This window comes from Monomorium pharaonis, chromosome 2 (assembly GCF_013373865.1).
Source record: "Monomorium pharaonis isolate MP-MQ-018 chromosome 2, ASM1337386v2, whole genome shotgun sequence".
Classification (NCBI taxonomy): domain Eukaryota; kingdom Metazoa; phylum Arthropoda; class Insecta; order Hymenoptera; family Formicidae; genus Monomorium; species Monomorium pharaonis.
Genome location: NC_050468.1, coordinates 6,918,645 through 6,941,427, shown reverse-complemented (window position 1 = coordinate 6,941,427; position 22,783 = coordinate 6,918,645). Strand labels below are relative to the sequence as shown.

At 39.7% G+C, this 22,783-nt stretch overlaps 1 protein-coding gene across 2 annotated transcripts in view; it reads right to left on the bottom strand.

Annotated features, from left to right (window-relative positions):
• LOC105837583 overlaps window positions 1-22,783 on the bottom strand; it is a 329,160-nt gene that overhangs the window by 141,867 nt on the left and 164,510 nt on the right. For both annotated transcript variants that reach the window (XM_028194396.2, XM_028194397.2), the window contains exons 4-5: window positions 14,701-14,916; window positions 12,977-13,979 (exon numbers count right to left, since the gene is read on the bottom strand). In XM_028194396.2, coding sequence (XP_028050197.2) covers window positions 12,977-13,979; window positions 14,701-14,916 — 1,219 coding nt within the window. The remainder of the gene's footprint in view (window positions 1-12,976; window positions 13,980-14,700; window positions 14,917-22,783) is intronic.

Here is a 22,783-nt window from a genome sequence, read left to right as displayed (position 1 = left end):
ATGCGTTCCTTAAAGGAACGAGAACTCTATTGAACGTCTTTCATTCAATTAGAGTGGAGTAAAGTAAATAAATGCGAATGGATAGAATTGCGCACGTAACTGTGAGCAGAAAATAATTGCCGAGATGAGCGTTAAGTGTATCGGCGAGAAATAATTTTCTCATTACAGCTAATAACATCGGAAGAGTTCATAATTCATTTGAGCGAGTGAACCTCGTGCGAGCGCAAAGCGGCTTCCTCCTCTCGGATCTGCGTGGGATCATTGACACGAAGAGTTGAATGGAAAGGAAGGAGGGAGAAAGAGAAAGAAAAAGAGAGGGATAATAGGAGCAGAAGGTACATGGAGAGACGATCGAGGTCATCAATACGCAATCGGATGCCGCTATTGCGCACCATCCGTCGCATCTAAATGCAGCCGCCGTGATGTGCTCCTAAAAATGAGATACATCTGTGCGACTGTTGTCAGAAGATCGCGACATCATCCATTCTAGCGGCTGACGATTCGAGGAACCTCGTCTTATCACCGAGTTCTATCGCAGGGAAGTCTCGACATTTCTCCACCGTATTAAAACTTTTCTTCATGTCCTGAAATTGTACGTCTCTTAACGATAGTATCGGTGTTCTTACATTTATTCTCACAGTTTTTTTTACCACATACATATGTACAACGACAGCATAACGATATCGATACTATCAACAAAAATTGTAGTATTCTGCTACTGAACGTATTACAAATTACATTGTTAATATATTTTTTCTCAAACAATACAATTTTTTTCAAAAAACTAAATAACTGTAAAAATCAAAACGTTTGGAAAATTGCAGGTTTTGATAAACTGCTCCTTGTATTTTTTTTCTAAAGTATATGAAAAATACAAAATGCAAGTATTTAAAAACATAAAATTTAATTTTAAAAATATTAAATTTTATTCTATTTTAATAAATAACATTGTTCCAAAATAAAGATAATTTTTTTCTAATAAATGTATATGTATATTCAATAAATATATATTATATTAAGTATCTAAATGAGCCAAGTAACAAATTACGTTGTTAGAAAGTTTTAAAAAATGCAACTAAAACACTACAGCAGCACTTCGTCTACTAGTAAAAGCACTACCTAATGTCGAACTAATAATTATTACCTCGAGGGTAATATAATACCACTTCCCATGACTTAAGCCGATTAATCACGTTAGCATTGGGTCAGTTTAATCCCAGTTTTTAGCGTTTAACTTCCGCGCGATTCGACGCGCGCTAGCACGCGACTTAACGTCATGATTTATAACGCGAAAGCGCAATCAGGCGGCGCGCGATGATTTTATTTAGTAACTTCTCCACTAGCACTGACAGTATCGCAGTACACGGTAATTAGGAACAGAGAGTGAAAAACGGCGTAACAAAATCCGCTCGTCGTTTTTACACGCCGTGCGGGAAAAGTGTAACGGCCGATTTTTCAGTATTTATTTTCTCTACTTATTAGTGTAGAGTCTGCCCTTAATCGTTTCATTTTATACGATATTCCGTTCTTCGCACGCGCGTCACCAATCTACCTCAGAATCAATCAGGCTCAAAAGACCAGACCAAAGTAGAGGAGCGGAAGAACACTCGTTTCGCATTCAATCTCGTTTCGCCCGCGGTGGATGCTCTTGTATTTGGGTTAATGCACGTTAACGCATCAAGTCCAAAACCACTCCCAGCGTCATAAATCTTCGTCCTCGGATTTATTGTCGCTACACTAGACACAGTGTATCATCTCGCGAATAGTTTCAACGCGGTATTATTGTCAGACCAGAGGCAAATATTATTCGTAAGATCACTCATGAATGCTTCGAGCTTCAATTGCTAATCAAGCAAGAATACCCAACTTTTTTTCTATCTGTGTGTGTGTGTGTAATTTTTCAAACTCTTTATAATCGGCAATTCTATTTTTTATAAATACGAATGTATATCACAGAATCTTAAAAAAATATTTTCTTTACTCTCTGCCGATACATAGAGAAAATTTTATATAAAATTTACTATGTATAGTAGTCACGGACCATGAAAAGAAATTTCAAAGAATTATACCATAAATAATGTAAATATTATAGTAATTTGATAAAAAACGGTAAAAATTTCCATAATTTCTTCGTAAGTCCGTTCTTAATGTTTACCATAGTAATTTTTACTATAAAATTCTCTCCATACATTTATATGTATCTGCAAATCCATTGAAAAATTCGTATTATTTATGATTGCAAACAATACAAATCTTCTAATTTTCTTTTATTAACATTTGACTTTTCCATTGCATAAAAGACTATGTTAATTAACTGTTTCTTACACAATGCATAATATAGTTATATAAATGTAATACTTCCCCTTTGCTAATCACTTATTACATTAAGAAAACACATTGTGTTTGAATGGAGGTCAATATCATAAGCTACGTGATTCTTCAAAGATTTTATGGCGTCTTACTATTATTCAGTTACTTAAAACGAAGCAGTCGAATGAGATGACGTTCAGGTTACTGCTTTACTATCGAGAATATCATTATTGATGTAAAGAAATATCCCGTTTCTCTTTATCAGATGCACATTCAAATCGGATAATTTCATCGTGATCGTTAACCCTCTTTGGCATTAGAATCAAATCTTTAAGCGTAAATACTTACACGTTGTGGAGTCTCTATAATATTTTTTTTTATTAAATTAAAAATTAAGTATTAATTTTTTTTTTCTTTGATGCGCACCACAAGTGTTAGCAGATATTTCAATACAATAGAATACAAAGAGCGTTATCTCAATTCATTTTAAGATTAACGCACTTAACTAAAAATTGCCAATTATTTTACTTTTATATATTAAGAAGTATAATCTGTGATTAAATTAAATAATTTTAATAAACCATTCTATGAGAACATATTTTTCTTTCTTATCCATTGATTTGTTCATTTCGTCATTATTCTTGACAAGTTTCGTTTAGTGCCGATATAAAAGCATATGAATATATGAATATATGTTTAGGATTACACATGGTATTATGGTGTATACGGTATATTATAGGCTCCAGAGTCCGTCACGTCATGCGTCTGAGAATTCTAAGAGTTTAATGCTCTTCGTTCGTCTTCGACGCGGCTACGACAGTGCGAACCTATTCGCCGACAACGAAACCGCCTCTATTAGCATAAGGCGATAGGTGTCGCGGACCGACGACTCGATTGACTCGTAAGCAAAGGTTGATTGGATCCTCTCGCTTTACGATGCGCCGTTTGCAATTTAAACGTTTCCATTCGCGACGTCTTAGAATCTCAGCGCAGTGAGTTTCCGCATGTCTACGACCTTTCGACATTTTCCCGCCATTTCTTTGTTGTAGAGACATTAAAGATAGGAACGCACGACAATTTTAACACTAAAAAAATTCAAATGGATGTTTTGGCCATCGCAGAATAACAAATAACTATTTCAAGAATTAGCATTACGGTGGCAAAGCGAAATTACAGTATTATTTAAAAGATAAGAAAAAGAAATATAAAATACAGAGATTAATTTATATACATCCTTGCACTTAATTTGCTGCAAGCTTTTAACTTATAATACAAGTAATTTTATGAATATATCTTTGTCTGAGAAATAGAAAACTATAAATTACAGAAGATCATAATTAATTTCTGCTGACATTCGTGCATTTTAATACAATGATTTCAGCCGAAACATCGCTCGGACTTTCTATTCCCTAGTAACACGCAATATCTAATTAATAGTTTCGCGCTTTAGCAAGTGATATTTAGTTCTAGCATCTTTCGGAACGCAAAGTAGGCCGAGCTGGTCGTAAAAATTGTCACGCTTCTAAGCACACGTTTTAATTAAAATAAAGCACCTCTGTTTAGATCGTAAATGGGATATAATGTCTGTAAGAGTCATGCGCATAATTCGTTAAATGGTTACTCAGAGGATCATGAACGATGTCCTTGTCAGATCCGGTAAGTCGGACATCGTGGCTCCTTGGGTGGTCTTAATCTTCAGTCTCTCCATTTCCTTAAAGTCTCAGCGACTTCCTTCATGCAACCTCTGTGATTCCATTGCTATATAGAAATTCATCGCGTGTCCATGTATTAGAAACTGTTTAAGATCCTTATATGGGGTTTATTGCGTTCTTATATGTATATCGCGACGCGATTGAATAAAATGTTATTACATTCTCCGTATTTTACTTCTTTATATGGATCCTACACTGATAAAGAATATACTGAAAATATTCTTTAATTTCAGTAACCATGTGTTTGCATACAACCATAAATACAGTTTTTTAAATTAAGAATCATTTTTTATTTGTAGAATATAAATTTTCTATCAATCATTCACTACATACCAAAACTATTTTATGCAATGCAGTCAATATTTATTAAAACATGATGCTTATTTTCTACTTTTCCAATTAAATTTGTTCACTGAAAAAAAAAGTTTCTATAAATAATTTGATAGAAACACTCTTAAAAAGTTATTTACTACATTTATTTACTACATTTTAACAAGTATTGTATTATAATATAATAAACCAAAATTAGATTTAAATAAATTTTGCAACAAGAAATTATTTCTTAATTTTAATGTCTTAGTTTGTTATAATAAAACAAACAAATAAAAATTCTATTGAAATAGATTTTGTAAATATTTTGAAACTTTTGACTCCATTTCGTATTAATATTTTTAAAAAATATCTCTTTCCGAGAATACTGTTCATTAAGTAACAAAAATATGTAGCAAGCATAGCATAGCAATCTAACAAATTCCGGTAGAACAAAATTACGAAATCCCGATAAGTCGATAATCTCCTCGAACCTGACCGATTTATTCTTACGACAATTTTTATCGAGCATTATCCGGCATGTTCTCCATTTGGAAGCATCGACAATGAAATCTGGCGCAACCGGCTGTTAGCGGAAGCAGTTAATGTCGCAAATGGAAACTGGAAATGATCCACGCGGCGCGGTCAGCTTTCAAGCTCGAGAATCTCGACGTGCCGATTCTCTGGGAAGAGTCTACTGAATATCATTAGGCTTCCTTCGTAACACGGAACGTGCTAATTACCAGAGCACGAGTAATTTATCAATCATACGCTTAATATGTCACACGGAAAGTCCGATTTCATAGCTTTGTTCAACCTCGGTGTTTATTATTTTTTTTAAATTGTAATTTTTATTGTATAGTTTCGTAACAAAGATTGAGCTTCATAATCTTTCCTTTTTTTAAAATAAAAATAATTTTGCTATTTCTAATTAATTCGTAATTGATTTTGCATATTTTACGTATTCAAATGTAATGTACGCAACATGCGAATAATAAATACAATAAAAATTACAAAAATTATATATCATGTTTGAAGTATAGAAATTCTACACTATTATTGGTCAACATCTCATCCTGCTTGTGATCACTGTAAACTTTTCTTACACGCGCGTTTTACAGCTGATGCCACTTCAGTCAGGTACGAGATTTTTTTTTCATGCAAAAAAAAAGACCCTGAGCAGGAGGCCGCGCACTAATAAGAGGAAGTGTCTAATGGACTTCCGCTGCGTTGTTCTTTATTTTCTATAGCGTGCGGCCGCATGTTTGTTTGTAAATAACGTCATGGCGTAATGGGCCGTGTAATGCGGCGGCATTTATTCGGCTCGTTGAAGATCGCTTTATTCACGGTCGGATCAAAAGATTCACCGGCGGCCACGCTACCAGATTTTACGATGTCGTGATGGCAATTTGATCGCTATCTGCATTATGATTAATAGCGACAACTTCCCTTTCCACCTGACGACCCAAGAGGTGCGCCTCGACAATCGACAATACGAAAATTTTATGAAAGCGGACAGAACAATCATCAATATAAATTAAAATCTTGATATAAAAAAGTGAGCTCCAAAAAGATATCTGTATACATTTATTTTACATGTTATAAATAAATTTAGAAATTTATCTATAAATATTAACAGTGCTGTAGCAGGTACGTTTTTTTCTCTTCTAATAAACAATAAATGTGGAAATATAACTGAAAACGATAGACTTCCTTTTTTTATATCAGGTTTCTAATTAAAATAATAAAAAATACATAAATATATATTAATTTAAGAGAAAATTTACTGTTCACTAAATGATTGGCAACAGCCAAAGAAACGATAGCTCAAAATAAACGATAATTTAATCAAAAACATCGTATTAACGTTTCAGAAGGCGACATTTACGAATAAAGGAGGGAGACGCTCATCTAACTCAATCGTCACTGACAGACATAATAAGGCTCCGAATTAATCCAATTGTCTCGTCCGTAATTGAATTGCGTAAGAAAGGAGAAATCGATAACCACCCTCGATAGGTTCGCAGGGGCAAACAATCTGTCTGTAATAGCTCGTGCAAACAAGCAGCCCCCGCGAACTCGGGCGCGACGAGTGTAATCGTGGAATACGATTGGTCGAACGGATGATGATTCCACGCTTTCTCGTCGGAGGATCGCGCGCCGCGAGAGAGGTGAATAGCCTCCATTGTGGAAGCCGCTTGATTCTCGCTTAAGTAGATATGATTGAGGGCCGCCGTGGGGACGATCAATGAGCTACTAAGTATAGCCGGCCCATGAGTCCGGCAAACGTTCAATCAAGCCGCGCGCAACGCGGGATACACGGCTCGCCCGATGTACCACACGAAACGCTTCAATTGAATCGCGAAACCCCCGGATACGCACGGTGGCGATGCAGAAGCCCGCGGCGATACGTCACGCTTCGCTAACCGTTCGCTCTAAGCCCGTAAGCAATTGTGTTACGAAAAATCACACCGTTATAGTCGCGATCGAGTAAAACGGTCAAGAAACACGTCTATCGTAGATAACACACAAATATGAAAAGAATACGTCGCGGTTTAATTAGCGCATAGTTCGGCAATTATTACATATATTACATTAAGATGTAATAGTGAATATATACGTAACTTGACGCAATGTCAATAAATTCATATCTTTCCGATAACCCCAGTTTAATAAAAAGTATTACGAATTAGTGGCAAATATATATACAATGGAAGATCAAAAGACCATATATTCTTTACGGGCTTTCGTTCCGTAAGAGGCAAATAATTTTTTATCTGAGCGTTCGTAGCGCGCGCGGTGAGTTAATAAGGCGATTATGGAGGAAAAGCTTTTAAACCTCGGTGGTTTGACGGCTCCGACATTCTTCGCGGGAAAAAGAAGCGTGGGAATGGCCGACCATTCGACAAGTACGTCTCGATAGCGAACCCCCGTAAAATTTACTGGCTTTCACATGCCTCCGACGACACCGAGCAATAAAATTTCGCGGTGTGTAGCACGAGGAACAATAAAGTGGGCGAATTAAATTGCGTCCTACGTAAGTTTCTCTTCACCTGCGCGGCGTAATAATCCAACGCGAAAAACGGCGCACCGGTATCAGCTGATCATTAGCGCGTATTTATATTTTGTGCTATTTCTCGCTTTCGCGCGAGAACCTTTGACTCTCAGCCGCCCCGAGAGCACGTCGCGTCGTTCAGCAGCTGTAATTACCGTTAAAGTAAGCGTATGTTTTAATAAAGATTCATTTTAATTTTTTCAACAACAAAATACTCCAACTAGTCAAATTGTGGGTACACAAACGTACAGATAAAGAATGTTACTACAACTACACTTGTTAAATAGAGAGAAAAATGTTACGTCTATCTATTCATTATTATATTTTTGCATTTTATTTTACCAACAATTTTCGCTGGATGATCACGTCAAGTGTTTCAAAGTATCAAATTTAGATATCCTACCACATTTTTGTACATTTTGACTCTGAGAGAGAGTAATAAACATGAAGAATAGTAACTTGTTGACAACTAAAGTTTGAGGAATGCTTAGTATTTATATATTCTCTCAGAAATATTAATTAAATATGTATGACTTTATTAATATTATATATTACATTCAGAGACGCGAAGGTAAATTAAGCGTTGCAGTGAGAAAGGTCCGAGCATTCTAGAATTAAGAATAGAAGCTATGAAGAGCCTCGCGTCTTTCTTCTCCCTCGTTCTTTCTACCGGTACGAAGTACGCGTTGCGGTTATTGCCGCTGTTAAGTCCAGGCTGATGATTTTCTCGTACCCGTCGCGCGGCAACGAGTATATACTCCGCTGCATTCTTCCTACCTGTGTCTTGTCGACCGTCTGAGAATTAACCGCCGCGATACGCGGCGATACGAGATCGGTTTTTGCGGGAGCCAGGATCTCGCGGTGCGACGCGTTCAAAGAATTTCCGCGAGCCGCGAATTTTTCCGTCTGAAACGAGAAAACGTGACGCGGTGCCGGTTGTGGATACTTAATTGAGCATCGAGATACCCGCGGGTGAAAACAGCTTCCTGAGAATCGGGGTCGAATTGCAGCGGGGTGGGAACATACGTCGACTCAAAGTCGCACTTATACGAAGAATGTGAAAATGTGAGTTTTCCAATAGTCTCATAAAATATTAATACGATAGTATAAAAATCAGAAAAAATATAAAAATCTAATAGATTTGCTGTTGTAAATGAAATTCAACAAAAAGAAATTATCACTGGCATAAAAACTTTGTACGGACCTATCGGAATTATTATTTTTAACATATAATTTGCAAGGTGTTGCTGATTCATTGAAATTGTGACTTTAGTTAGGCAAATACGTATTTCAACAGTAATGTTTCATAATATATGCAAAATTAATTACACTTTTACAATCTATTATTTATCGTATAATATAATTCTCATAACATACGATTAATTCTCTTAGAAAATCTAACAAATATATTCCTCTTTAATCAGCTAAGTAAATACGTAGCAATTTGAATAATACTCTACGGTGTATTATATATAGATATAAAAGTAATTCGGGTTTTATAGTTCATTAATTTTTTGTCGTATAACTGCATTCTATTCTCACGCGACAAGATCGATTTTCTCAGAAAACCCAAGGGGTAGCAAATAATCCCTCCTACCTCACAAGCTTGCCGGCCTTCGTGCGCCGAGACCAAAGGAAGCGAAATCGAATGCATTCCAAGCTGCCGTAAGTCATTCCCGGACAATATCCTCTTCTACTCGCGGCACCCTCGCGCGTGGGCAGTGGCGTTTATGTCGCGCGATGGGCGGATTATGTTCCACGGCGCGCGGCGTGCCGACAAAACCCGCGCGTGCAAAAAGAAGGGAAAAAAAACGAATGGATCGCGCCGACGAGACCGTCGAGCCGTGCCATCAATGAGATATCCACGTGCTAATGAAACACGACAACCGGCGCAAAGGCATGTCCGATCGCATGGCGTGGTGCGCCGCGAGCACAGCCACGCCGGCTATGCAGGTAGGTTACGGAACGATGACAGCAGAACGGACGTTGCGGGGAAGAGTGACGACCGGTTCTTCGCACTTGATCGCCAAATACGCCAAACTAGAGATAGGAAACTACAGATAGGATTGTATCGATACGACTATTGTCGTGACTCGTTGCTTATTTTTATTTACTTCGGGAAACTTTTATTGTGTCTCTAATGGAGTATTTTCTCTCTTCCTTCCTTATTGGCTTCGACAATCGAATGCTGAGAAACTACAGTTAAAATGAAAGCGTGAACGTTAAAATCAATGATTCTGAATAGCAACTAAAAATAAAGAACTATTTGTTACTGTAACATTTATTATTATTATTGATATTTTTTATATCTAACATATTGGGCTAAAAAATATAGATATTTTGTCACAGAATTAATGTAATTATTTAGACTATGGTAGTTTATTTTTTTGTTAAAATTCGGAAAAACAGATTTTCTACAACTCAACACAATATTCTTTCAATGTTAATTTTCACGAAACCATCAGCAACAAATTTAAACAATTATAATGTTATAAATCACGAAAAATTCATTATTCCAAAAATTCTTGCCAATAAACATTCATAAATGCATTTGGGTACTTCGCGACTTTCTTTCTTCGATGAATTTTTTTTATTTGCCGTTGCAGAAAGTCGTTTCGTTGCCGTATCTCATTAGCACGAATACTCATTGATGAGTTCGTTACTCCGTTCATTCACTGTCGGGGAAGGTCGCTCGCCTCTCGCATTGCAAACACAAACACTACGGACACACGGCCGCCATAGAAAATTAAGAAACGTGTTTAAGTACGTATACTGGAGCTGTTGCAACGCACAAATCGATCATAATAATTCGCAATGATCAACAATCTTATTGTACACCAATTCTGAATTTAGGGAGACGTGAACTGAAAGATGATTGTTACGTTAATTGAACTTGTACAATATATACTTGTGCATAAACTGTTGCTAGGTGGTGTATAAACAGGGTTAATGCAATGTAATATGATATTTGTATTTTCTCGGAAAACATTCCCCGAAGTATTTAACTCAATATTATTTTCTGACCATCTTATGATAATACAAGAGAAATGATTGTCGTTATAACGCGCTGTTTTATAGAGCCACTTTTCAATCAACTTTCCTTTGATTCTCCGCAAACCAACCGAAGTCATTTATGTGTGAGACCCAGATAATTCTCATTTAGCCAATTCTGTTTTAAATTCAGACAAGTATAAAAAAAGTAAAACTTTTCTTAAAACAGTATAATCGTATTCTTAAATATAAAAAGAGTATATAGAAATTTTTTTCAGATTTTTAGAATCTTTGAAAAATACAACGGTTTATCAGTAACCCACTTAGTGTAAATAGTAAAAAACAGGTTTGCACAAGATTAAATTACCAATACTGTAAAAAGGAATTTACATTTAAACCGATTTAATAAATATTTATTGAATCTGTTATTTCCAAACCATTACTTATTCAAAGACAATTTGAATTTTTTATGTATTGCTTTTATCGACCGTCAAAATAAAGATGAATTCTTACTAATATAACTTTATCTTAAATTATCATACTTTTACATTAGTTAAAAATCCACGTTGCATTAATTGTTATAATTCTCCAAGCATCTATGAACGATTAGAGCGATAGTTTTGAGCGACCTTAAAAAGCCAATCTGAAATATTTACTACCTGTTTTTTTTTTTACTGTTTGCGCATTGGTTTATCGAATTGTTTTATCGAGATAAAAATTAACGAATCCCCCCAAAAAATTATTTCAAAAAATATGTGATAAGAAATACGATTGTCAATAAAATAATGAAAAGACAAAAAGGCAATAGCCAAGAAGCAAGAAACAGGAAGCAGACAGCGCGCGATTGTAGATTAGCCTTAAAACTACGTGTTTATGTGACAAATGAAAGAAGGGGAACATGTCCACAATTGGCGAGACGGCGAGAGCGAAAGAGCTTAAAAAGGCGAGAGCTGCCCGTGGGACGGCGCAAATTATGCGGTGTGTAAAAAGTCGCGCAACGAAACGGCGAATGCTGTAAGCTCATTTTTACGTCGACGCCGCGTCGACGTAGCGTCGTTTCGGATAAAGGATCTTGACTTCGCAAACCTGTCGGCGGCGGTCCAGCCAAAGAGGCGGCCCGAGACGAGCGTGGGAGGACGCGAAAGGAGATCGGCGGCCGAGAACAGCCCCGCGAAACTTTAAAGTACGATCCGGTCCGGTCCGGTCGGGGCCCGTATCCGCGAGTGATTCGTTTGGCCAGCTCCATGACGAAAGATCGAGTGACATGCGAATGCGCCGACAATTTGCATACTCGTCCGTTACAATTACGCTTGCGTCGCCGGCGTGAGAGTCATCGCTCGTTAACGATGCCCTCGGGGAAACGGATTAAGCCGGAATTGTGACACGTGACACGAAAGTTTGCAGCACCGAGAGAACCGTATAACGAAAATATTCACGCTCGAACGAGATACTGCAGAGCTCGCGCTCTTAATCATCCGACGTAAAACGGCAAATTTTTAACAACTGGGAAAAAATGGTTGGAAAAATATAAAAATTAAAAAAAAAAAAGAAATTAAACGTTGGTTTCACAGCAAGAATAATTTGAACAATAGAAGTGATTGATCACGTAAAAGCGTGAATCAATATTTCTTTTTTAAAAAACTGATATAAATTTTCCTGTCATAAAAGCCAATCGGTTAAATCACTAATCTTGTCGAACCATAAATAGAACGATCAATGTTTTTTTTTTTTTTTTAGAATTTAATTATGTCCGTGTCATTGTATCGTGCGTGCGTATTATTGGAAAATAAGTTTTGAATTAACGTGAAAGTTGTCTGCTAAATACACGTCACGGATTTTCAATACTTTTCAATACTGTTCAGCTGAGAATGTTTCCGTCGTAAACTTCGTTCGCGGCTTCGGTCTGTAAAGGGGCGCGCACGTGCGTATCGTAACTGACGTCACGAGTACGGCGATTGTATTCACACGCACCGGAGTCTCTCCCCAATGGAGTCTCGCGAGAGCGCGCGAACGAAGCACAAGTACCGATTCGATGCACGAGTAGCGTTCCGTATTTTTCAACAACCATGCATGACATGAAGTAGCCACTTTACAAGGTACGCCGCCTACGCTGTGCTTCAGCCAGAAATTCAAGTTCGGTGCGCGCCGCGCGAGTTTTAGTCGCTGGTAAATCACGCGCGCCTGCATAAAAGCGTTCGTCGAGTGCGGGCAGCTGGCATGTCGGCTCGGCAAAAGTCATTCGAGTTTTCATAGATCGCATACCTCCGATAGCCGGTTGTTCCGGAAGCGAAATTTCACGTCGCGATTCCTACGCTTGTAAACAAGACTATCCATCGTCGACTATTCGCTAATAAATCTATCCAGTACTACTTTCAGATATCACAAATAATTTAACTTTGAAACTAAAGATTATATTAGCGAGAAGTATTTCTGAATTATTGTTTAAGGAAAGACGGAATATTGTTTAAGCAATTCTATAAAAATTATTGATGCGCGAAAGGAATTGTTTTGCCCCACGCGCATGCGGACGATTAAAGAAAAAACTTGGTATTGTAAAAAAAATTGTATAAGGATAAAAATCGTTGATCTAATCACTCACCAAAGCCCATTCGCACTTCCTCCTCGTCGTCGCTGTCGATATGCTTGATTCCAGCCACTTCGAAGCTCTTTGTGGATTGTTCCTTTCGCGAGGCGGAGGAAGAACAGTCGCAGTTATCCTCGCCAGCACCGCAGTCGCAATCGTCGCCGGCGCATCTGCATCCTAATAACGGATCGTCCGTGTCTATATTTCGACAGGCCGGACAGGGGAACGTCATATCGTCGAGCGAGACCCTCTCGATCTTTCTCTCGACGGTGACGAGCAGACTGCCTATGTATGCCGGCAGATCCTCGTCGCTAACGTCGTCCGGGCCGCTCGCGTTCCGCAATCTGTCCTCGAGATCCTTCGGCGAATCGTCGGCGACATTGTTATCCCGCCGCAAAACGCTTTCCTCGAATTGCAGAGGACTCTTCAGATCCCCCGGTGCGATCGACCTGCTGCGCATTTCGCATCTGCTGCTCTCCTTCCATTTTTCCATTGTCGTGGGGGAGACCACCTTGGCGCACCGCTTCACTTTGGCGCGGCTCTCGTCGCCGCCGGTAGGACTAGAGGAATTCTTGGAGCGCGCTCTGCGACTCGAGCCACGATCGAGCTCGCCGTCGAGGTCTTCCTTCCAAGCGTCGACGCTAGACGCGGACCTGGACTTCATCACCGTGCCGGCGTGATGGAGGGATTCCGACTCGCCGATCGCGCGATTTTCACGTGAGAACTGGTGCTGCAGCCTGTCGATCGACTTGGCCTCCTCCCGACGACCAGGCTCGGCGCTGCTGGTTCGGTTGGTCTCGCGCGTCCTCGGGCGCGCGTCCTCGCGCGATCTTCGCCGCGGACGACCGGCGGTTTTCATCACGCTCGAGGGCTGCGGTCCACTAAGATTTGCACTCGCCGTATTCGAGCTCGGCTGACCCTTGTTTGTCAGGTCCCGCCAGTCCATAAACTCGTCTTCACGGTCCCAACCCAAGATCCCCGGGGCCCTCATCGACGTAGTTCGCCAGACTACTGCTATCTGCGAACAACAGCAGTTTTGATCGTAACTCTCCCCTTTACGTTTACCGTCCGTTTGATTTACGTCCGTTATACTGAGAATTTTGTTGCCAAAAAATTTCCGATTTCAATATTAACTTTAATTTCAATTATTCCACGAGACAAAAATGTAAATAACATCTCAATCTTCTTGATGTAAATTTTTTTATTATAGAGATATTAATTACAAAATATTGTAAAGTTACGAAAAAATTCAGTTGCAATAAAGTTTATCGTGAGAAGCTTTGTCAGTGCGTATCTCTTATCAAGAATCTATCTACGAAATCACATTGAGTAATGAATTCACACAGCCGGTCTGCGTAAGTCTGCGATAAATCAGCTAACTCGGCACACTTCTGGGAATACGGGAAAGCGTTATAAGCGTGACAATGCCGCGTCGGCATTCTCAGATATACGTCCTTTATTACCCGAAGGAGCTTAAACGCGCATCTAATAATGCGCGTCCCATTACGCGCCTCGTGCATCCGATGACTGTTAATATTTATGCCGAGGACCGTGTCGCACGATCAGGCGGGAGGAACGCTGGGAATTCCGGCCGGAGTCTTTTCGACGGTCGTTAAGACGGAGGTGTCATTCTTTCGCGCCGACGGCGGACGGCGCGGCTTCCTTGTGACGACGAGGATAGAGGAGCGGGGGAGGGGGGGGATAGAGGGGGGGAAAAAATGAAAAGGGACATGACTCACCTCAACGGTATTTTGCTCGACGGCTTCACCGGCGGTCGTGGCGCCGTTGACCGACGAGGTGGTGGTTGCAGTCGCAGTTGCAGCAGCCGCGCTGCGTACGCAGAGGTAACATTCCCCGAGACGCAGCGCGGACGCCTCGAGCTCGCCCAGCTGCAGGATCAGGCCGCTGCCGCCCAACGTCAGAGGCCAGCCCTCCGGCACCACCGCCTCGTTTCCCTGCAATCAGACAAATGGATCACGTCGTATCTCGCGTCTGATCATCACGCTGAATGCTTTCACGCTAAACATCGTAATTTTCATCATCTACGAGACCGGCTAAACTCTTCCGCACACGTCGCTCTTTTGCAAAAGAGACGTTTTCAAATTGCCGCTTTCAAGTGGCAAAAGCAGAAAACTGAGAATTTCAGCTATTAATCGAAAGTTAAAAATTAAACTAATTTAAATCTTCGACAGATCGCATAATGAAGGAGAAATTAAGATGTAAGAGAGCGCAGTAATCGCGTTGATTGCAAGATAACGTGAATACGCCCAGAATTAAGACGACGTGTAGTCAGTCAGTAACTGTCCTTTCTCTGCTGGAAAGCGTACACTGATGAGTAGGAATGCTAGTGGAATTTAATCGTCATCAAAGCGCGCGTTTCCCGCGCACAGCGAGAGAGGGTGCGGAATATCCTGCGCGGAATGTGTTAATGTCGGAGATTGCATCTTGAAGTATTTTTGCATGCCGGAATATTACAACATCGGCACCGGTGAGTCTGATGTTAATTACGTTAATGACGGTTGTATGATAAATCATACAACAGTTTAGCGTGATTCCAAAGAAGAAAGAGCCAATTATACAATTTAATTAATTCATGAATAAATGATCAATTAGTAAACGATTCTTTCGGACTTGAACAAAGTAAGAAATTGAAAAATAAACAACATTATCTCGATACACAAAGCTATCTGTCGGCAATATCGAAAGCACTATCGCGATGTTCGTTTCTAGACTACCTCGGTATACACCATCGCGTTTAATTTAATATCGGGCCTTACGGCTCGTATCTCCTCATCTTTGAGAGAGAAGAGATCGCCGAAGGTGCGAGACTCTCGAGTGCACCTTGCAATAACGCCTACGTACGTAGGTACGTCGGTTCGCGACTACGTGGCTCGTCGTGTAGGTAATTAGACGGTAGGATAGTGCAAATAAAGGGCGGCAACTGAAATGCACACAACGTGCTTCGTATTCGTAATTAAAAGCAAATGGAACGCGCCCGTTCGGTCGTCCACGATTTTCATTATCGAGACCGAGAGGCGCGCGTGTGACTGCATTCCGCGTGGAAATGAAACTTTAGCGAATAGAGTCGGTCGGGAAACTATTCGACGGCGGTTCATCGAAATCTGTTGACGCAAAACTAATTAACTCACAGAACAAAAATAATATATTAATATTGCCCTCTAATGTAAAAAGTTGAAACATTTTTATTAGATGTTATCTTCTGTTTTACTTTTTCAAATTTGATTCTTTACACAATATACACACAGAGGGTATAAAAAATTAAACATAAAAATGTATTGTATATATAATTTATGTCTATAAAGATTCATAATCATGAGAATTTGTAATCAATAGTACGACAAAATACTAAAATTTGAACCAAACTGACCGAAACACATGTACCATAAGATTTGTGCAACGTTTTTTAATTCCGCAACGCGAGTGGCAATGAGGCGACGTGCCTTTTGAAAGTACATTAAAAATATTCGGCAACGGTGGTATACTTTTCAGCCCGCCGAACAGTGAAATCAATCTAACTTGAGCCCTTGTAGAATCCTATAAAATTCTACACGAATAAGAAAATTTCAAATCTCACGTTTACTTCCTATCGATTCACATTCTCTTTATTCCTTTCAAAATTTAAAAAAAAACTCAAGAAGGAAACTACAAGGGGAAAGCGCGGTATCGCAAAATTTCATCAAGCGTCCAATGCCACATTGTCAACGGTCTATAAGACCAATCAGTGCGAAGGCGACTACGAAAGAGAGAATGCAGAGGCCGCGTCGTCTGACCATGACGACGGGACAGACGTTTATGATGCGCGCGATAAGGAAACCAGAGGCCCTCTTGCCTGTCAACCAAGTGTCTCATTAGCGGTATAAACACCGCAAGCGAGATGTATCTGGCGCCGAAACTAAGCGGCTTTCACTGCGTGATTTACCGACGTACGTACGTATTTGCTTCCTCTACTCCCCCTCGATTTACGCCGCACGCGAAAAATCCGCTTGCACGTTTTTAGCGATCAACTGGCAAAACTGGAGGTTCCAACAAAACGGCGAGAGCCGACGTAAATCAGGCCTTATCGCCGCGGAATTCGCATTAGGCCGCTAAGTGCGAACGTTGGTGCGTTAAATTTCATCGCTCTCAATATCCGCTCGTTTCTCAATCGCGTGGTGGCGAAGGAGAGTTTATCGGCCGCCCCCTCGCGCCACATCGCCGCGTAATAATTTCAACGTTATCGGCGTCGTTTTTCGCGACGCGATCACGCGCTCCGTTACGCGCGACTAGATGTAGCTGAAGCTAGCAGCCAAAGGCAGCCAAACGCCGAGCAGCCAGGGCCGAACGTCATATAAGCGTTTCCAGGGAGCACCATTCAATCAAAAGTTAAAAATTCCATGGTTATGATTAATTCCCCCGAAACTTTTAACAAACTTTGAAAAATTTGCCTAGGGTTCAGTCATTACAATACATAATCGATCATTTGCGACAAGACTTGTAATTTACCAATTGTCATACACTTTTTAAACCAATTTTTATCGTTTTACGCGCCTCATGCTTAAACGCAAAATACGATTTCCTCCAAATTTGGATGGAAATATATTGTCGTAACGCACAATCGACTGATCGATCATTCGCGGGATGACGTGAATTAATTTAAAAAATTTTAAACGATTAGAAAAATGCACGTTCTCTCGCGAATGATTCATCAATCGATTGTGCGTTACGGAAAGATATTTCCAGCCAAATTTGAAAGAAATCGTATTTTGCGTTTAGACGTGAGGCGCAGAAAACGATAAAAATTAGTTTAAAAAATTTATAACAATTGGTAAATTACAAATCTTGTCGCAAATAATCGATTATGTATTGTAATAATTAAACCCTGTGCAAATTATTCAAAGTTCGTTAAAAATCTCATAACCAGGGAATTTTTAACGTTTGATTAAATGGTGCCCCTAGAAACGCCTATATGACGTTCGGCTCTTGCCGCTCGGCGTTTGGCTGCTGCTTTTAGCTGCTAGCTTCAGCTACATCGCGACTAGTACGATCGCGTCCGAGACTACGAACCGAGACTAGTTTGAAAGGTGTGTTAAGAAACATTTTAACAAATTGGAATCGCTTACTTTCTTGCTGCCAGTAAGCTGTAGATGCAAAGGGGAGATATGAATCATACACTTTCTACTCTTATTAAAAAAAAAGAACACGAATAAATTTCAAGAAATAAAGGCCGTTTATTACCTTTGTGCAAAAGTAAAGCAAAAATTTTGGAAATTCTAGCAAGGAAATAAAAAAGATTTTAATTAATTAGTTACATTTATGCGACAAAATTATTTTAAAAATATTTATACACATTTTATACATCTTAAATCACGCATGTGTGACCGGAAAATTAGAGATCTTTGCCTTTTCTTCGATTTGATAAGAGTAAGCTTGATAAATTTCCAAATCCATCGTATTATTACAAGCGATATCATCGTTCGTAAATGAATTAATTGACTAATGCAGCCGCGCGGTGCGCAAGTACACGGTCCCCGCGAGTCGGTATCGACTCGATCAAAGAAAAGAATCCATAATAGACGATTAAACGAGAGAAAGATAATGGTGGAGGGGAGGCACATGGGAGACCGCCGCCGCGGCGCTGACTGCCGTGCCGGATGCTGTCAAAGTAGCAGGCGCGTGCACGCGACTGATGAGGGCTCATTAATCGCCGACCGCACTGCATCGCACCGCGACGGTCGATGCATCGACGCGCCTGCATCTATGCGACTCGCACAAAAGAAGGTACACGCGCGGAAGTACCGGAGCGGGTTGGTACATCGAAACACATTTCGCAGCGGTCCGATCTGATGAAAGTCCGGCAAGACTGATTGCGATCTCGCTGCCGCCGCGAGGTAGCGAGGGAGCAAGGGAAAAAGGAAGGGAGCGGAAGAGAGAGAGAGAGAGAGAGAGAGAGAGAGAGAGAGAGGAGAAGAGAACGCGAAGAAGAGAAACGATCCGCGGACTCGTTCTGAGGACCATGTTAAAAAAACCGCGCACGCGTCGCGCCGACCGCCCGGCGTGGTAAACACGCTGTGTGTGTTGCGATCAAATTAATCGGCATGACATCGTTACTTCTCCAGAGTCGGGCGTCTTTCACTCCGCGCTCCCGAGCGCGCCTCGCGCGGTATCCGAGCGGGGAAGTAAGTCTTAACCGCGATCGTCCCCGGCGCGAAAAAATATAACGGTCGAGCGCGGAGGCTGAGAGGAAAGAGAGAGCGAGCGATTTACGGCGTGTATCGCGTTACCATGCGACGCGAAATTGCGATTTGCGTAAATAACGCGTGAGTTCATTTTTATCGGGTAGATCTCCCAAAGTGGTTGATTGCGTGGCCAATTGAATCGGGAAAGTTATGTAGTCAGCTCACGTACAGGACGATAAACAGCCAGGGCGGAAAGTACGTATTATAATAATTTTTATCAAACGTAAACGTTAAACGCGAAAAATTTAGTGCGAGCAGATTATTACTAATAATAACTTAAATTTATTAATAGTATAATTAAGCTCTACTTGTTTTAAAAATATCTCTTAAAAATATATCATTCTCATCGACAAACTATTTTATACTAGTTCGTGCTATATTTACCATGTTTCATAAATTTTTACATTTTTAAAGACAAAATAAAAATTGAAACTATCTGAATGTCGATGCATCCTCATCAATAAAAGCTTTACGCAGTCGCACTAAGTGTCGAGTCAATAGTGATCAATAAGGACGGATCGTTCAACGGAGAACGTAATTAATTGCTAGTTCTCCGCGTGTTAATTAACATGACGTTGAAAAATGGAATACGTGTCACGCTTCAAATTACAACATTTCGATACCGCGGAAAAGAAACCGAGGTGAAGAATATCACAAAGATGCGATCTCACAGCTTGAGAGATGTGCCACGGATGCGGTTACGGGATGTATGCATGCGGGTGGTGCATAGAACGCGCCATGAACACAGGCACGCACAAGTCGATTCCCTCTTCGCGGCACGGCTCGTTTAAAATGCAGATTAGACCTTATACCGGTATCCTTTCAGTGCGAGTTGCCGACCGGCGTCGACGTGGCAACGGCACCGATCAACGCTTGGCTAAAACAGCATCTACAATTAAACACGTGGGCAAGCAGACAGACAAACAAAGGGAAATTTATTGTATTCTAATATACGTTCTTAATAACAGTAAAAGAGAGGAAGAGAGAGAGAAAGAGAATAAATAAATGAATGAATATGATATAAACATAAATATCTAAAGAATAAGAGATATAAGTAAGCTATACATGTCAATAAGAAATAACAGAAATAAAACGTGTCTATTGAATAAATAAATTACAAAAAAGAATAATAACAAATAAAATAAATTCCATGGTTTATGATTAGAGAATAAAAAATTCAGTCTATGAATATCGAAGGTCCACGTACGTCTTACAATCGTCATTTACGGATCGGAAAAGAAAACTTTGTACGTGCACGTGTTTCACCTCTGCACAAGCCATTCGGTATGTAAAAAAATAGCTAAATAGATGCAACGACATCCACATTGTGGCCACACGAGCACAAAATTTCTTTGTGAGCACGTAACAGAGACCGATTCGAATGGGCTCACAGTATGCTAGCAAACATGAATGCGATTCAAGACCGCGGCTTTAGATGCGGTTTCGCAATGAACTTTCCTGAATATTCACGGCACGGAAATCCTACTCGGCGACAGACGTCGTTGTTACTCGCATTTTTTGTCTGCCACCGAAAAAGAAACTTTCGCAATCGACAAAATAAAAAAATGACTGTGTTAAAGACTTATATACTATATATTACGTTTTTAATTTTATAAAATAAATTGCTTATAATATTGATCGCTTTAATTTGTAACATTTTTCTAAAATATTGTTTAAAATATTGCTAAAATTTATAATTTCAAAATATACTTTTTTGATTTACCAATCTATTGGTTATAAAAAAATACACACAACTTCTTTTTAAGATAGTTTATTATTAATATCATTGATACCCTAATATTAAAATATTTTTATAAAAATTTCCCTGTCGCTGTCCGCGCGCGAGTGCAATAAAGTTTCACAAATTAATACAATACCATATTGTCATTCTGTTTGATAAAGCAAATATTAGTTGTGAGATGTACCGTGTCAATTCGCGACAAGAGAAGAGAAGAGGTCCGCTCTCCCTATTTCTCACTTTCCTAATAGTAAATCTCTGTCAAGCGCGCGTGGCGTTTCTCGGCTACCAGTTAACAATGCAAGATCTCGAGGAAAATGCGAAAACGAGCCCCGACAGAAAGAACAAGTCTCTCCATCTCATTCGCGTCCTGCCTGTCAAGACATCGTGTCTGGTGAGCTCGACTCCGCCAGAGGTCGATCTCTCGTACGGCAATAGACAGTGTTAAAGTGGTCCCCGATGCAGATTTTCAATCTCTTTCGCCGTATCTCACGGAGGAGGATACTCTCTCTTCTTCTCTCTGTAATTTTTTCTTAAGTTCATTGTCTGTATAAATTCCATTATAGAGTAGACATTATTACCGAGATTCTTAACATAATATGACTATTTCTCATCACTTTAACGTCCAGCAACGTGTGTTCCAGGCTTGGTATTATTGTGAACACATAGGACATATATTATCTTTAATGAAGTACTTAATATTGCACAATATATAATTCTACAACAAGGACTTTAAATATTCCAAAAGTTATCATTAACTTAACATATTCTCTCTGTCATGCATGTACATAACTCATATTCACGTTTGTCACGGAATATTTTATGCGGGATTGTAATAAATAAAGTCCTTAAGTCTCTAAGTCGGCTGTATGATTATCCGTTTGGATATCTTTCTTTTGCGGCGCGACTTCCGCAAGGGAATTACGGGATCAATGCGCACGTTTCTGCGTAGGAGCCAAAGGTCCACCGCGTCCTCTGGCTGCGATTGGCCTATGACCGACGACAATAGAAAGCTGGATACGCTCGTAAACCCGATGGCTTTTGAAAACGTCACTCGAGAAGAATCATGGAAATGGCGGACCGCTTGAGGAAGCACCAGCGAAAAGGTTCCTTGAACCTGACTGTTTGACGGTCACTTTCCTCAAAGATGGTCCGTCCTTTCACATGTGTCACGTCGCAATCACCTGCGCGCCACGAGTCACATCGCCTTTGCCATACGCAAGGAACAAACTCCCGTAACTGTTATTCGAACATCACCCATCTGGGTACGCCGAGGCCGATATTACGGTATCGGTTAGATAACAACAATCGGATCATATAATAGCATTTTCTATACAACAAATTCTATCATATGTTCAATGTATATCCGAAGCAAAAGAAGTTTTTTAATTTACAGAAAATAAAAAAATACTAAAATAACAAATTGCATCGATATAAACTTGTAAGCGCAGGAAATACATTATACATAATCTGTCTGCATATTCTGTACATCAAATAAAAAAATTAAATAGCGTTCAATATTTATTTAAAAAATATAAAGCAGAATAAAAATTTATAAATTTTACCTCAATATATATTATAGATAGAAGAAATTCATGGAGAAATATATATTTTCGTAATGAAAAAGACGAATTAATAATTTGAACGCAGAGAGAGAGAGAGAGGAGAAAGAAAGAGAGGAGAGGAAGAGAAAAGGAGAGAAGAGAGGAGCATAAATTACATGCAAAATAATCGCAATAGGATGCGCATCTAGCATTTCTCGATGACAGGCAACTCTATCGAATTAGGGCGCGAGCAAAGATCGAGAGACGGTACTTTATGACGTTTATTTTTGCGCAGCTGCATTGT